The sequence below is a fragment of the Haliotis cracherodii genome, unplaced genomic scaffold (genome assembly GCF_022045235.1).
Source record: "Haliotis cracherodii isolate W230 unplaced genomic scaffold, xgHalCrac1.p SCAF_2, whole genome shotgun sequence".
In the NCBI taxonomy this organism is placed as follows: Eukaryota; Metazoa; Mollusca; class Gastropoda; order Lepetellida; family Haliotidae; genus Haliotis; species Haliotis cracherodii.
In genome coordinates, this window is record NW_027266275.1 from 53247179 (window position 1) to 53264589 (window position 17411).

At 38.7% G+C, this 17411-nt stretch overlaps 1 protein-coding gene across 3 annotated transcripts in view; it reads right to left on the reverse strand.

The window, feature by feature from the left end:
- LOC139468223 (ankyrin repeat and fibronectin type-III domain-containing protein 1-like) overlaps window positions 1–17411 on the reverse strand; it is a 212748-nt gene that overhangs the window by 118828 nt on the left and 76509 nt on the right. The window contains exon 1 of one of the 3 annotated variants that reach the window (XM_071250047.1): window positions 9609–9714. The exons of the other annotated variants lie outside the window; for them this stretch is intronic. Within the exon in view, the coding sequence (XP_071106148.1) occupies window positions 9609–9658 (50 nt within the window). The 5' untranslated portion in view covers window positions 9659–9714. Of the gene's footprint in view, window positions 1–9608; window positions 9715–17411 lie in introns of those variants that run through there. 3 annotated transcript variants of the gene reach the window in all.

Below are 17411 nucleotides of genomic sequence, written 5' to 3' on the forward strand. Positions count from 1 at the left end.
ATTTCGCCGAAATTAATTAAAACAATATTAAAAGGAATTTTGAATAAAATTAATGAAATAAGTTACAAACAAAAGTCCAGATATACAAAGAACACTTTTTATAGCCAGACAGTGTAATAACATGAATAATTTGCGAACTTTAGTATGGATTTGTTGACATGGTATTTCCGGTGTTACGTGCTCACAGTAATGTCTTTCCAAGGGGGAAAAAACATCAAAACTCATTAATTCATGTATAATGCGCACCCCCTTCTACACAGCTGTGTTTTTTGGAAAAAAAGTGTGCACTATTCTCAAGAAAATACGGTAAGGCTTACTGATGAATTTACGCCAATTTGACCTGAATTGTCCCCAATAAGCGCCCACCCTTTCTGTCCTTTTTTTAAGTGCCCTGGGCGCTTAATGGGTCGAATACGGTAACCACAAAAAATGTACCTAACAAAGAGACTCAGTTTAAATTTCAAAGGTTCAATTATGCATTTTTAATTCAAGTGAAACATAAAGGCAAAAATGTATTAGATTTCCACAATTCTGTTAGATTATTTATGGTATGTAACATATTATTATCATTTTGGTTTAATTTCCTAATTTCCTTTACTAATGACCACTACCAACCATACTATCTGGGTTGTTCTTCCACATATCTTATCCTTACTTGGTACTCCAACTTCTAAACGCCTCTTAATGAAGTTCTGTGTGTTTGTGCTGAATATAAGACACATCATGTTCACAATGTTTCATTGCAAACAACAGAAGAACATAATAATGATTATTTGTTTAAAATGGGGGCACTGCTGGCCCAGTCGATTAAGGTGCCAGAATTTGCTGAAGAGATATGTCCCTTGGGCATGACAGAAACACTGGATCCTAAAGATGAAATGGGTTTGAATCCAAGATTCACCTTTAAAATAAGTATGTCAGCACCATACACATGCTTGTGGGTTTCACGACAGTGGTAATCTATGGTCTGTATCATATAGTCATTTATCCCGTATCAAGCTGAAATGCCATGATACCTCTCAAATCAGTGTTGAACCAACTGGGATTGTGTTTTAGAACAGTATCCTATTCATTCATACTGACGCCATCAGACTTTACATCTGACTAGAAACAGGACCTAACTCAAAGCCATGAACTGTCAATGTTTGCAATTGCCTTGTGTAGTTCTCCCCAGCTGGGCTTGATCAATTTAACCACACCAGCTACACAGGCGCTCCCTACTTACCACCGCCACATGAATCCATTTCTGAGACAAGTAAACATGTAATCCAAGAAATGGGCAGACAGACCCATGTAGCCAAAACCTTTACAAACTTCATTGTTCTAAACAGCTGAGGCATTTGTTAATGGACACACCAGTAATATTTCACATTAGATAGTGGTAGATTCAACCTGACATGCTAAGAATGACCAAACCTACCGTGATAATGATCAATTTTGCTGATACTATTATTTAACTGCTATTAGTTTGTTGGTACAGTGCAAATCATTTGGAAAAAAATATGGCGTCTTCAGAAGCAGAAATATATATATATCGATTAATCTCTAAAATGTGTTTAATTTTCAATCTAGCTCTGCCAATCAAAGCTGATGAGCAGCTTGCATAACTGACTGTGATCAGGCATTGTTTCCTGCAGTGAGAATTCATTGACTAAACACAGAATCCCATGCTTGTCTACCTGTCTGATTCTACGGCATGAGTTTTTGAGCTAAACAGATGTCAGCTTTCGAAAATGATTCGACCTCATTTCTTTACCATCTCAATTCAGAAATTTAGATTTCAGCAAAAGAAAACTACCACAGAATAAATATACCCTCAATAGTATACCCTTTTGGATGAAACAATATGTATAAAATATTCACAACTTTCTAACAGCACAGCTTTATTTATTTGCATTTGGAATTTCCTGATAATGTACATTTTCTATATACAGAAATCAGACATGCTTGTTTGAATGCTTCTCTCACTCTAACCGAGAACTGACAAGCTTCAAAACTAAATTGGCTGATTAGAATGTTCCCAACCTCCAAGAGGCACACACAGAGGCACCACATCAGATTAATAGATCTGATCATATGGACATTGTTCTGGGGCAAGATATGTCCTCAGTATTCTTGTCGTTAAATAAAAAAAAAGTGATATTTGCAACCTGATATCATACCCTGAAATTGTTGTTCACTGTTCATGCTGGTTTACCTTTCCAGCAAGACACTATAATCATAGCTCATAACTGCCAATCAAGTAAAAATCTATTTTTCTTTGAATTCTTCAAATTTATACGGCATTTTACTAGCTCCCTCTCTATGACTGCATGGTATTAATCCACCCACACAAAGACAAGCTGACATTACCTTTCTCCCAAGTCACTTGATCAGCAAAGCAATATTTCATCCAGGAAAAAGTTCAAACAGGTTTGCAAAGTTCAGAAGAGCATAAAAAAGATGGTGGTTACTTTGGCCTTTGTGTTTTGTCTTGCAGTAACCCAAACAATCACATAAATCTACAAAGACATCTACTGGACTATGTCAAAATATTGGCAGGATTCTTTGTGGGGGTTCTACTTAATATATAGACTTTATAAATCTGTAATGAGAGTGTCTAGGTATTACCCAGGACATGCAGCTATCAAAAGGGCAGAGCAAATGGATTCTGACAGAATGCTTCAGGCATTGTTTGTCAGTGTATTAAAGAGACAATCTCTGCCCTTTCTCACCTGAAAACCAGGTTTCTCTGCCAAAATACAGGACAATTTTCATAACATTCTACATTTCAACATATAGCTCTGATGTCATCATCACATCTAAGATGAGATATATCACCACTTGATAAAGTGAGTGAGTGACTGAGTTGGATTTAACGCCACTTTTAACAGTATTCCAGTTACATCACAGCGTGTCAGCCTAATGTGGGAGGAAAGCCCGAAGTGATGCAGGTCTAAGACGTTTACCACTTCGGTGAAACCCACGAGCACGGGTATGGTGCTGACAAACCTAGAAACATAATCGGGGTGAACTGGGATTTGAACCCACAATCATAGGTTTCTGGCGTGGCCAAGGGATGCAACTCTGCACAGCGAATCGCGACGCCTTAGACGACTGGGCCACCCGTGCCCCCCCCCCCCCCCCCTTGATAAAGAAATGAAAGGAAATGATACCCATGTTCAAGTTAGGCAAACCAGATAAAATGAGCAAGTACAGACACCATTGGGTACCTTGACCCACAAATGCACCCAGGTACACAATGTGACTACACAAGTTAATGGACTCAGTAATCCCCACCTGTGCAAATAGGAAAAAGCAATGGCTGGGACTGCTTCTGTATTTAAATTAATTGGTGTTAAAGGTGTCTTAGGGTGTCTTAAAGGTGTTCTACAGGTGCAAATGTTTTTGCCCAAAAGTGGGGAGAGAAGATCTGAGAGGGTCACAAAAACAGAATAAGAGATGTAACATCTAGTGCATAGTTATGAGGGTTTCATAAAATTAAAATGTGAAATGAAATGAAAGAGGGATATAGGAAGGGGGACAAAAATATAATAAAACAGAATGAAAAAACCACAGCCCTCCCTGCCACTATGATAATGTCTGTACATTGTTCCTCATTGTTTGGACACCTGATTGTCAATCTAGCTGAGCAGGGCTTGTTCAGCACTACATCAGCTATGAACATCAACATAAATCCTTTAGGTATCAAGTATTTCTGTTACATATACTTTAGAAAATAAACCTTTGAAAATGTTTTGCTGATCACAAAAAAAAGTCCTATCACCACCACATCTTCACCAAAATAGACAATCATTACATCTTCATCAATGAATTCTAACTGCTACTTTGTAGTCAATAGCATCTTTTCCACTACAGAGGGCACATCAACGGCATCTTCATCATGGGACATATCTACACCAACAAGGTGTTCTAACTCACACTTTGACCAGCCCCTACGTCAGTTATCTCACATTTGTCAGCTTTGGCTAAAAGGCTTACTACTTCTGAGCTTAATTCCCAATTAAGTCCATGGAATCAGGGTAATTATCTCTAACAAGTGTGTGGTTAGCCGATCCTAGACAATGTGTAGACAATACAAGCAGGAAGGTGTCAGTTCTACTCTATTCCTGTGCCTATAGGTGGCGCTAGCAGCAATGGTGTCATCTCTGATGGTGTCAGGATAATGGCCCTATGTCACATGTTGAGACGCGACATACTGCAAGCCATGGAAAATTGTTACAATTCTTGCCCATAGGCACCCTTTAGGCATCCAGTCATTCATAAGCAAACTTGGTGAGTCGAGTGGGTTCTAGGCAATAGGGGAGGGTTGCAAGGGATGACTGGCACACTGGGTGAGTCAAGTGGTTTTTAGGCATTAGGGGATGTTGTAAGGGATGGAGAGGTTCTAGGCAATAGGGGAGAGTTGTAAGGGATGGAGAGGTTCTAGGCAATAAGGGAGGGTTGTAAGGGATGACTGGCACACTGAGTGAGTCGCGTGGGTTTTAGGCAATAGGGGAGGGTTGCGAGGGATGACTGGCACACTGGGTGAGTCGAGTGGGTTTTAGGCAATAGGGGAGGGTTGTGAGGGATGACTGGCACACTGGGTGAGTCGAGTGGGTTTTAGGCAATAGGGGAGGGTTGTAAGGGATGACTGGCACACTGGGTGAGTCGAGTGGGTTTTAGGCAATAGGGGAGGGTTGCGAGGGATGACTGGCACACTGGGTGAGTCGAGTGGGTTTTAGGCAATAGGGGAGGGTTGTAAGGGATGACTGGCACACTGGGTGAGTCGAGTGGGTTTTAGGCAATAAGGGAGGGTTGTAAGGGATGACTGGCACACTGGGTGAGTCGAGTGGGTTTTAGGCAATAGGGGAGGGTTGCGAGGGATGACTGGCACACTGGGTGAGTCGAGTGGGTTTTAGGCAATAGGGGAGGGTTGTGAGGGATGACTGGCACACTGGGTGAGTCGAGTGGGTTTTAGGCAATAGGGGAGGGTTGTGAGGGATGACTGGCACACTGGGTGAGTCGAGTGGGTTTTAGGCAATAGGGGAGGGTTGTGAGGGATGACTGGCACACTGGGTGAGTCGAGTGGGTTTTAGGCAATAAGGGAGGGTTGTAAGGGATGACTGGCACACTGGGTGAGTCGAGTGGGTTTTAGGCAATAAGGGAGGGTTGTAAGGGATGACTGGCACACTGGGTGAGTCGAGTGGGTTTTAGGCAATAGGGGAGGGTTGCGAGGGATGACTGGCACACTGGGTGAGTCGAGTGGGTTTTAGGCAATAGGGGAGGGTTGTGAGGGATGACTGGCACACTAGGTGAGTCGAGTGGGTTTTAGGCAATAGGGGAGGGTTGTGAGGGATGACTGGCACACTGGGTGAGTCGAGTGGGTTTTAGGCAATAGGGGAGGGTTGTGAGGGATGACTGGCACACTAGGTGAGTCGAGTGGGTTTTAGGCAATAGGGGAGGACTGTAAGAGATGGAGAGGTTCTAGGCATTAGGGGAGAGTTTTAAAGGATGGAGAGGTTCTAGGCAATAGGGGAGGGTTGTAAGAGATGCCTGGCACAGAGGGTGAGTCAAGTAGGTTCTAGGCAATAGGGGAGGGTTGTAAGGGATGGAGAGGTTTTAGGCAATAGGGGAGAGTTTTAAGGGATGGCGAGTTTCTAGGCAATAGGGGAGGGATGTAAGGGCTGATCAGCACACTGGGTGAGTCGAGTGGGTTCTAGGCAATAAAGAATGGTTGAAATCAACCCAACCTCTCTAATACCATAATTATAAAATGACTAGATACAAAATATACAGATATCACAATGCTCTAAAATATATGAATGAAATAACTCAAGTAGATCATCCATTAATTTGACTGTGCTATAAATTGTGACTGATGATTTTCCTCATGTTATTCTGAGCAGCTTTGAAATGTTCTCAAGAAAGAACCAATGATCAGAATATGTCCACCAATCCTTGGAAATGGAAATACATGTATCATGTAGCACCCTCCTGTGTCCTACAGTCTTCTGCTAATCTTTAAAAATAGCCATTCTTAGGCAAAACTAAATACTTCCTTGATTAACCATGTTTTCTACTAGTTTCCAACACATCAACTGCTTCATCATCTCCTGTAAATCTATCACCAGGGTCTTGCAAAACAAATATCTGGCAAATTTATTGCAAAATTGCAAATCAATTTATGACTTTTCTTTTAACACAAAAACATTCCCAAGCTTGCAATCCCTCCACCAGGGCTTCCATGTTGTAGATTTACACATCGCAACTGCCAACTGATATTGATAGTTCAAAATGAATTTCCTGTGAAACCTTTAATAAAACCTTACAAATTTAAACAAAGCGTATCTTTTGATTTGATTTGACACAAAACGCATTAAGGAGAGTTTTCCATGATGCGGGATTGTATGATGTCATTACATTCACAAGACTGTGATGTAGCAGCGAAGCATCAAATTTCACGCCAGTGTTTACTGATTTTCAAAAAGCAATTACTCATTATATATTGGGTTTCTACCCAAATACTTTGCCTCACGTTCTCTCATTTTAAGCAATAAAGGAGCTGCAATATAGCTCTTCATATCATTGTTCACATTCTAACAGTATTGAAACTGCCTATCAGCAATGAAAAATGCTTTCTCATAAACACTTTTTGCAGTGACACATTTTTCTTTGACGAAAAGTATGGTAAGAATCAATACCTCTATGGGCAAATGAGAACTGAATATACTTTGAAGCTATTATTCAGCATTTTGGAACTTTTGATTACACAAAATATTCCCAAATTATGAAAGATGATAATCACATGATCAACATGTGATCTTGATGAAACTGTGCCATTAGGTTCCCATGACATTGGAATCCAAAAATCAGGATCTGTACGATGTGTTCGTGAATTAACATGACAAGCAAGGGAAGAGTTTTTTTAAATTAAAGACCTAACAAACAAACTTCCTACTATTTAGACATGGCCAACACCAAAGGGCACGGGTGTCCTAGTCGTCTAAGGCGCCGCGATTTGCAGTGCAGAGTTGTGTCCCTTGGGCATGCCAGAAACCTATGATTTCGGGTTCGAATGCTGGTTCACCCTGATAATGTTTCTAGGTTTGTCAACACCATACCTGTGCTCGTGGGTTTCAACAAAGTGGTAAATGTCTTAGACCTGCATCACTTCAAGGTTTCCACCAACATTAAACTGACACGCCGCAATATAACTGGTATACTGTTAAAAGCGGCGTTAAACTCAACTCACTCACTCACTCACTCAAAAGCAAATCCACCCATTTCTTCTCCACTGGCCCACCTTACATTGTCTCCACGTGTCTGCTGCACCAACAACTGTCATAGCAACCACAACTTTTATATAATCCCTTTTAACTTTCTCTTGTTTTCATTAGAAGGGATACAAATCTGAAAGCAATGCACAAATTGCCAAGGATATAGTAAATATTCACAACATTAGCACCTTGCTCAAATATAACTTCAAGAAAGACATGCAAGATGTTGATCAGTCAAATGTAACCAAAATCCAAAAAGATGACACACATTGAACTCCTTGTTAACTATATGTCTGTCATTTCTTCCTCAAAATATGGTTTTACAACTAAATTTAGCACTTGTTTATATACATGTTTAACCTGAATGAATAAATAGAAACCCATACTAAAATGCTTTATGAATATGCATGAGTAGATCAATGCTTGGGTATATCGGTTTGTATTGGTCGATGACAAGTTCATAAAACATTTCGTATTCAATATAATGAATAGAATATGTGAATGTGATACGAGAGATTATACTAAAAAGTAATTTGTATAATAGAAAAGGTGCATATGATCATGTTCCACTGTTCTGAATCTCTCTCTTCTTGATCTGTGTAACAGAATTGACTTAAACTATTTCCTCAGGGTGAACAGAATGAATTTACTTATAGTTGCACAAAATTAAAGGCATCAGTACAGAATTTTTTTATTTCTGAATATTTCTGAAATAACACAGAAATAATGACAATATTTGGTATAGAGTCAGTGTATATAGCTGGACACCACTATATAACAGTAAAAACTAAAAATTAAAAACAAGAGGTTGAATACGAAAAATGTCAAAATATTCAAGTAATTTTTTACACACAAATACACACATTTATACAGTGTGCACACTGAAAGTCAGTCAGTTAGTCGGAACCCTTTAAGCCCAAAAAGCCCTCTTTCCTGGACAATGCTCATGTGAAACATCTACCTATATACAAAGGGATGTTGATAGCAATGATTCTTAAATCTGAGAATTTAATAAATCTATCAATTTCACTATGTCCCAATTAACAGGATTTCATTGCAAATATGTAAATTGCAAAAACCTTTTCAGCATTCCTATCAAAAATTGAGTTGTATATATAGATATATAGTCATATTGACATAGTAATAATGAAAACCTAAAATATTTCTAACATCACTCTAAAGACGGCAAAGCTAAAGTATGTTTTGGAAGTGAACAAATAACAGTTATGTAGGCGAAATAACATATTTGACTTCAATAAGATCTCACAGATTAGTACATGTGTTCATAATGAAACATTGGGAATCTACAGCCAATATGATATGTTTATAGTCAGGGAAGCACAGCCACATGTGTTGAAAGTGTTGATATTCCAGCAAATAAACACAGACATTCTAGAAAACACCAGAATTCCTCTGTGCTACCTGGCCTGGCCTGCACTAAATGGACAGAACTCTAATGGGATCTGGAAACAGAAAGAGGCTAAATCCACTTACACTAATAGGAAGCCCAAAAGTCAAAGAGTCATCTGATCTGTTCAGTGATGATGTCATTCAAATCAGCTAAAGAAATTTCTTAACACCCTATGGTATTGATACACCATAACAAGTTGTTCCATCACGTACTGTAAGGTATAGTATCCGAGAAACTGCAATGTAACTGCAGAATTATGGAATGTAAGGCAATATATTTCAACATTTTGGGAAGCTTGAGAAAACCTCTTACATAAAGCTAATTATTCATGATGAAAGGATATGAGTCACAAGAACAAAAAGTTAAATTCCAGAACATTTTCAGACCAAATTCATTCTTTTTTCGCAGATGTTTTTAGTCAGGATTCCTGAAGGGAAAATAATAATTATAAATGTTGTCGGGGTCAATATGGGGTTAAGTGTACATAACATTCTCTTAAAGTAAAATGTTTCAACAAAAATACCATTAATATTTTTTTTGTTTTTTAATCTATAACAAAATATATGCTGTCTCATCTGTAAAACAAAGAAATGGTCAGGCCTTAGTTTAAACATATAACCATTTTGAAGAATGCAGAATCAAATGGAAAAAACATCGTCAATACTGAGTCTTATCAAAATGATTTAATGACCCTAAGGTAACTTCAAGATGTAATAAGGAATAAGAAAACCCTTACATATGTATATGTGTAAGAATTTGAGTGTCTTAGGTGGTTTCCATGTAGACCTATATATCTCTACTTCAGAGAAAATGGAAAACCAATGTATATCCTAAACAAACACAGCGGATAATGAATGCCAGAGACTGGCGTCATAGCAACCATATATATGCCACTTGCCAATATTCTTTCAACAATATTAATCATTCATAGTACTTACAGCTTTTTCTTCTTGTTACTAAACCTCATCAGGAAAGTGGTTGCTGTCATTTCAGCCTTTTTGCGAGTCGCTTCGTGTTGAGCTGTCTTCCATTTTTGGTACAGTCTCTGCCATAGAAGGCTCATGGTGAGGCTGGACGACAGCTTTCAAGTTGACCAAAATACACACGAAAATCAGTAGCCCAACACTAAGTAAAAGATTATTAACTTTGATCCTTCAGAAATAAGTGTGAAAAGAGTTGTAGGACGAAGTAGACTCACGTCTTGTGAACAGTCACAGTTCCTTTAATCCCAGGGATGGAACTATCAAACCTCAGTAACACTACAAACTTGGAGCCTGCTTCCTCAGAATCAAACACGAGAATTGGTAGAATATTTGGAAAGCGGAACTTAAATCCTCCACGATCAAGTGTTTTCGTCTCAGGTTAAATGGGTGAGTCTGAACTCATGGTCTGAAGCCAACTCCACTCCACATAGAAAATCACTGTTGACAAATTCCCTCCTCCAATAGGGAAGTCGCTATCATTGATTTTTCCTCCCGCACGTTAGTCGATACTAGGGAGTGATTTCAATACACGCTTCTCAATTCCGCATCGTGGCGAAAGCTGTTGATACCCTAGCTGCCTGCACCATCTCAGTACACCTCTTTCTTTCCCAGACCTTACTCTCCAGGCAAGGAGTACAAGAATTCCCCCATTTACAACAAGTGGTACTACGGCAGACGAAAGTAGCTAAATCAGCCATGTGACAATGTTCTGTCAGCTCAGAAAGAGCATGGTATATACATTGTGAAACAAACTGACAGATCCGAGATAAAATTTCTTAATGTTGGTGAAAGTGTAGTTAAGAGATTACAAGGTGTCAAATTGCCTTCAATCAGTTTAATTGTTTATAAGAGTGCATGTGGAATCAATGGAAGGTGGTCCTGAAAGTGAGCTAGGAGGATGCCAGCGCTTCAGTGACAGAATGGTGACACCGAGGGAAATGAGACGGACATGATATGCTTTTTAACGCTAATGACACTTGAATATTCCTTAATCCATCAATTCATCTCACATACTGTCATGGGAGGTCTGTCTTGAGCTTTCTATTCAATGTAGCCATACTTTAATCATGTCAATATCCTTTGCAACCAAGGTGAGCAGAATATAGGACATTCTCCACAGTGTGAGGATATGTGTGTTAATCTTTCAGACACAAAACCAAACTCATTTTCAAGTTCAGTGCTCCTATCTCGCCGCAGAACATTAATGGAACTTTAGCTTGATGAATCTGTGGTCTTAGATTTAGAGTAGCCAGTCACCAAATAGAAGCTACTATGTTTTAAAAATGACTTAAGAGAATTATTTGTGTGGCTTTGTCTTGACCACTGGCAATGAAAAGTGCTGCTGACATAAACTCCCATCATAATGTATATCCTCATGTTATCCTCAGCCTCGGGAAATGGGGTATTTATTGGTTAAGATGATGAGTGAATTATGTATTTTGCTGCGCTCGATTACCACATCACAAAGGCTTGCAAATAATTGATTCCAACCAGTGGTTGACAGCATGAGCAACAATTCATCTGATGGGAAACATTGACAGACATTGTAACCAAGTGATACTCGTCTTCTCTTCTATAGCTGTCACCAAGCATACCGGGACTGGAGGCTTCACCACTGCCTGAATCTCTCCACAGGTTGGTGCAGAGAGAGTGACATTTTAACAACAGTGGTTGAGGAAATGTAATGGCAGAGTAGGTGTGCATTATCCTAAAATTAAAGATCACATACTTAAACCTGCCCTACTGAGCATCTATTCAGGGCACCATTTACCGGCAGGCAGAGTGTCACACAAATACAGTGGGCACAATAAATCTGAAATTTGTCATCATGTCTCAAGGTCTAAATCATGATCAATTTCTTTATATCCCTGGTAATCACATGCCCCTTTTGCCAAAAAAGGGGAAAAAAATAGTTTTGCTAAAAATATTTTCCATTTACTGTAGAAAATATTTCCTCACTAACCAAAAATGAAATGTTGGACTTCAGAAATTGGTATGAAGTTTGTGTCTGAAGGATTACTTTGGAATTTGTCTCCATTATTTCTTGTCTGCAATTTGAACATAACAGTTAATTTTTGCTGCCCATTTTATTATTCATTTCATTTCAACCTGCAAGGTCCAACTGTGTTATTAACAATATGCTCATGGAAAAATCAGTATCTCTACAATTTTAAAGAGGCCTACAAATAGATCAATGTGCCTATATATAAGACAGTTGTTAAAATATTGATGCATGTGGCCAGCCTTGTTTGCTGCTGTACACGCCATCATCCTACTCAGTAGATATTACAACGGAGAATCAGTTGATCCTATTAACTGACGTCATGGAGAAACTGTCCAGATCAATGTACAGATCAATGTACAGAAGATCAATGATGAACATCAATCAATCAGCTCAAAATCTTTTAATGTCTGAAATATCATAATCATTGCTACTGTGTTGGGTTTTTTTAGTGTAAAAGATGTCTAGTTCAAATTGCGTCATAATGAGAGATTCTGGTAGGATGTTAATGTGACATTTCCTATAAACATCGATTTAAGAAAATTCAAGTCTTTATATATAAAAACAATAAAAAAGTTTCATATCAAAAAAATTAATCTATTTCTGGGGTGATATTTTCTATCAGTATGACTCTTGGCATATTGACCACAAAAACTGCACATAAAGAAAGTTAGTTTAAGTTGTAAAGATGCAGAAAAGATAGCCTTTAATTCATTGAGCAAACAGTATGAAATTATCACAGGCAGCTTTGTCAGACATGTGTATTCTGTGTGTACAATGTCATTTACCATTGGTATAAATGCTCTGGAGTGATGCAGTTGAACATGATTGGCAGATGGCAATCTGATGATGGGATGAAGCCATATTTCAGGTTCACAAGCGGAAGATGATGCGTATGTCTGATCCTATGGTTTATGTCTGGACTAAACACTGAAAAGACTTCAGGTTTGAGGCAGATTGCTAGTCATCTCTGCAGGAGCAGCAGCAAGGGACATTCACACACAGGGCACTGAGTTCTGTGGACATCCCGGGTCAAAGAGAAGTTAATACCTCACAATTATTCATTTACCTCATTACTTGAATCTTCAATGTAATATTTCAAATTTGTAGGTAAATGTTACATAGTAACATAACTTTTAACCTCCGTTTGGGCAGGCTACCCATGCATCCGCGAGTGCCTAAAATTCAGCATTGCCTAAAAAATGTGTTTCATAGTTTGTGTAGTATAGTTCAATAAAAATTATTGCCCCGACCTGAAATTGTTAAAGTTAAAAACAGTTCTTCAGTAATATATTAACTTTTTAGCATCACAAGACAATTATAATGCCTTGTTTTTGTTTGTTTGTATGTTTGTTTGTTTGCTATTTAACTCCACCCTAAGCAAAATTTCAGCAATACCAGTCTCTAGGATGGATATTGAGAGCAACAATCCCTGCCATTGGGGTAAGATGACTTGCACTTCTAATCAAGTCACAGATTCTGACCATCCAATCCATTGGCTTTTTTCTTCAACCAGCATTCTCCTGTTCTAACAGGTTGAATTACAATTCTGTCAGTTGAAGCAGTTTGTGATGCCTTCTAAAGTACATACATTGTTCCAGCTAAAGAATTGATTCCCTGTAGTCACAGACACTCATACAGACGCAGTGGAATCTGTCAAAACAGACTTGGATTAATACAGACCTCTGTCATACCGAATCAAATTAAAGGACCTGAATTTACTACATAATTAACCATCAAGTAAAATCAGACAAATGCAAACTTTCACGGCACTGAATGACATTGTGGGACCAGGGACATATTTATCATGTAATTGACACACTCTAACTTTTCACACTGTCAGGAAGCTGTTTTGATTATATTATGCTGTATATTTTGGGCCATTGCTGAAATAGCATTCTACTAACTATTTAACTGCTAAAAAGGATTGGATATTACAAGTTTTATGCAAGCTTGTAAGGATAAGGTTTCAAGGTTTAAATGTATTGGATCTTGCATGTTCACATCATGACAGTAAGGGATGTGACTTCTCTACAAATCCTACAAATCCATACCACTGCTAAACTTTTTGGCCCACAATAAGTTTGGCTTAGATATATTCCACAGTGTTTAATATGACCTGTGCACACTCACATCTTTGTTTACTGCAAAACACATATCTAAATAGCCTTGTTTGCCCATCCTCAAATTTCCCCATCAAACATGCATGAAGGACATGTCAACTATTTAACTGGAAATCCTAGAATAAATATTTACCCACTTTGGTGATGATAGAAATCCAGATGGTGCATACAAGAAAACATGACCATAAGAAGTGTGAGGAATTTTAGAAAATATTGGCATCAACTTTGCCAATGAAACGAGATGTGCATTACACGATGACTGATCTCAAGTAACAATGAGTGATTGTGCTTCCATCCAAACCATCTCAGCCACAGGCTAACAGACTTCAATTCCACACAAAAATGTATTGCACAACTCTCATTCAAGTGGGAGTCATGCAAGGTGGTAGCTGAGTGCTCACTTAAGAGGACGCACAGAGACAGCAAATACTGTGCAAAGATTTTATTCATGGAACATCAAAGTACTCAACTAGAACTGAAAGTGTGCATTTAGCAATTGTCAAATTATTAAGTAAGTGAGTGCATTGGGTTTAACACCTCTTTGAACAATATTCCAGAAATATTATCGCGTGTCAGCTCAATGTGTGAGAAAAGCCTGAAGTGATGCATGTCTCTGTCATTGACGACCTTGGTTAAACCCATGAGCAAGGGTATGGTGCCGACAAACCTAAAAACTTAACAGGGGTGAACTGGGATTGTTACCCACAATGACAGGTTTCTGATGTGTCCAAAGGGCACGACTGCTCAGCCAATAGTGGCACCTTAGACGACCGGGTCCCCTGGCCACCAAATAATAAAGAATTTGGCATGGTAGAACCACACAAAATGTACACACCGGGTTTTATGTTTGTGCCGCCATAAACTTAAACTTTAAGTGAAGTAAATTTGTATGAATAATTATGTAAACAATAAACACATCGCAGACTGCTCATCTAATCATCAAAACACATAGAATCAGCAGACATCAATACATCAGTGACATCATTTAGCCACATCCATTCTATTATCAGCCAATCAGGAAACAGCAGTCTAGAAGGTGTGGCCTAATTTCTTTTAGGTTTACAGATGCTAATGTACTTGGTTAGTCAATCTTTTGGTTTGTTTGTGTGTTAGATGTTTAATGCTGCACTTGGCAATATTCCAGCTATATGGTGGTGGTGGTGGTAGTATGTTTTTTTGTTTGTTTAATGCTGCACTCAGCAATATTCCAGCAACATGATGACGGTCAGTAAATGATCAAGTTTGGACGGACCAGACAATCCACTGTTAGTCGAGTAGTAAGTAGTAGTAGTAGTAGTAGTAGTAGTAGTAGTAGTAGTAGTAGTAGTAGTAGTAGTAGTGTCAGAAGCGCCACCAGTAATAATGATTATGGTAGTGGCAGTTGTAGCAGCAACAGAAGTAGTTGTAGTGGTAGTGGTAGTGATATCTTTGGAGATGTGGGTACTGTTTCATAGTGTGGTACCATGATCACATGTCCATCTGCTCTTTCTGTAAGGAATTATCAAAGAGCTATCAGGCTTACATCATATTGCAGTCCTACCAAGGTCCAATCAATCCTAATAACATTCAAAGAACACTTTACTCTCCTTCTATTGATGTGCCTCTAAATGAACCCAATCCCATTGACACAATGTCTCATGTTCAAACTAAGCACTATATTTACAAAGTCTAGACTTAAACTATAAATTAATAAATAGATTAAGCTAGTAACAAAGCATACAGATTCTCTACTGGTGGACAAATGCTTAATCTCTGAAAATATATCATTTTGATGGAAACCAATAAGTCCATTTAAAGTAAAAAGGAGCCCCAATTAGATAGGAGATTCAGATTCCTGGGCCTGAGGAAAATCTAGACTTGCTTCATTTAGGACTTGTGCATTACAGAAAGGGCTGGGCGGAAGGGCATAGAATATGGTTCAGGGACTGTGAGACAGACTACTCTCCTGGAGGAGGGGCAACTTGCCGGTGGCTGTCTGATGCTGACACTGATAGCTAGACTGGAGGCTTTTAGTCATCAGGACATTGTTATCTATACAGAAATGGACACCAGGCACTGGAGCCAAGTCTCCCTTTAATGATAACTAAACATAAACATGAATGGGTTGTTTTGAAAAAAACTATGACAAATTGTGTAAACATGCAACTTGATCTATGCCATTGGGATTAGACTGGAACCATTTAAAATGGTTTGTCTGAAGTAAGCGGGCAAGTAATAAAACTAGAGAGCCTTGAGGACCAAATAATTGGATCAACAGATAATCACCATATAAAAACAGAGTAAGAATAAAAATAGCAGACAGCTAAATACAGACCAAGGAAGACACAGCAGTGGGTGATGAGATTTTAGCTTGACTAAACTCAGACCAGAAACGAGGATATCAATATGGGTCTGGGTGACCAAAATAGTGGGATGGGGATATTTTGGTGTACTGCAACCTGGAAATAGAGAAGGATGGGGTATGCTGATCTAGACAAATAGGAACTGAACCAGAAATGCAACATGTCTGGATGATGGTTTTTCTTGTGAGGGAATACCTAAAGATGCAAAGGTCGGGTCGGTCATGGAACCTTGTGACAGATCAAAACAGGGCACTGTGTAATTAGTAGAATGGAGAAAAGGCAATGGAATAGAAAAGGTCACATCCCAAATGCAAACGGTATGTGTGGGAGGTGACATATTCTCATGAATACAAAACCAGACACATTCCAACTGGCACAGTATGACCAAATGAATGCCCACAGACACAAATGCATCTGTTCAGAGAGAGGTGTCAGTGATGGATGAGCATTGATATTGTGGTTATTTTGTATTTAAAGTAATTATGGATGACAACAGGTCCTGACAGGCTGGATCAGTGTGAAGCAAGTGAGTGAATAATTCATGGATCCATTTTGCTACACAAGATGCAAATTTTAGCAAATGTCAATCATCAACTGTGTGCATGGCACTGGAAGTCACTCAACAACTTGCAAACATTGGGAGGACACGATAGGCAAGGTGCTTCCAGAGCAGATGTTCAGATTGACGTGATGAACTCTGGGTCATTTGACAAACTATTTATCCAAAATAATCATTGGATCAGGGAACACAGATTCATTAGAAATAGAGGACCCTTTTGAGCATTTTCAAAGATCAATATATATAGCAGATCAACACCCGCGAATAACCAATCTTGATTATATGGGGAAGAAAACCCAGACCTTGTATTCTAGCAGCCAACGCATTACCCACAGGGCTAGCACTCTATACCCATTGCAGCTGCAGGCAATTAATTAGGTAACTAAAATTTGTAAAATATGTGTCCATTCAGGGTGCTCGATCACACCCTTTTAAAAATAATATTAAATAAGTATGAACCCCACTGATCTAAAAAAACAAAAGTAACATTGTTTTATAGAAATTGTTAATGGATAGCATCTACATAAACAATGGTGGTGACAACACTTCTATTCCTATTCTCAACCACATGAATACAGTGTATTAACAAATCAGACTTCATAAACCTATTAAGGACAATTGTTGGAATAATATTCAAGTATGTAAGAACCAAATAGAATTGGACAACTTGACCTATTTCCAAGCAAGAGACACCTATTGTGTGGTCTGTGGCTTACAGGATAAATCATAGAC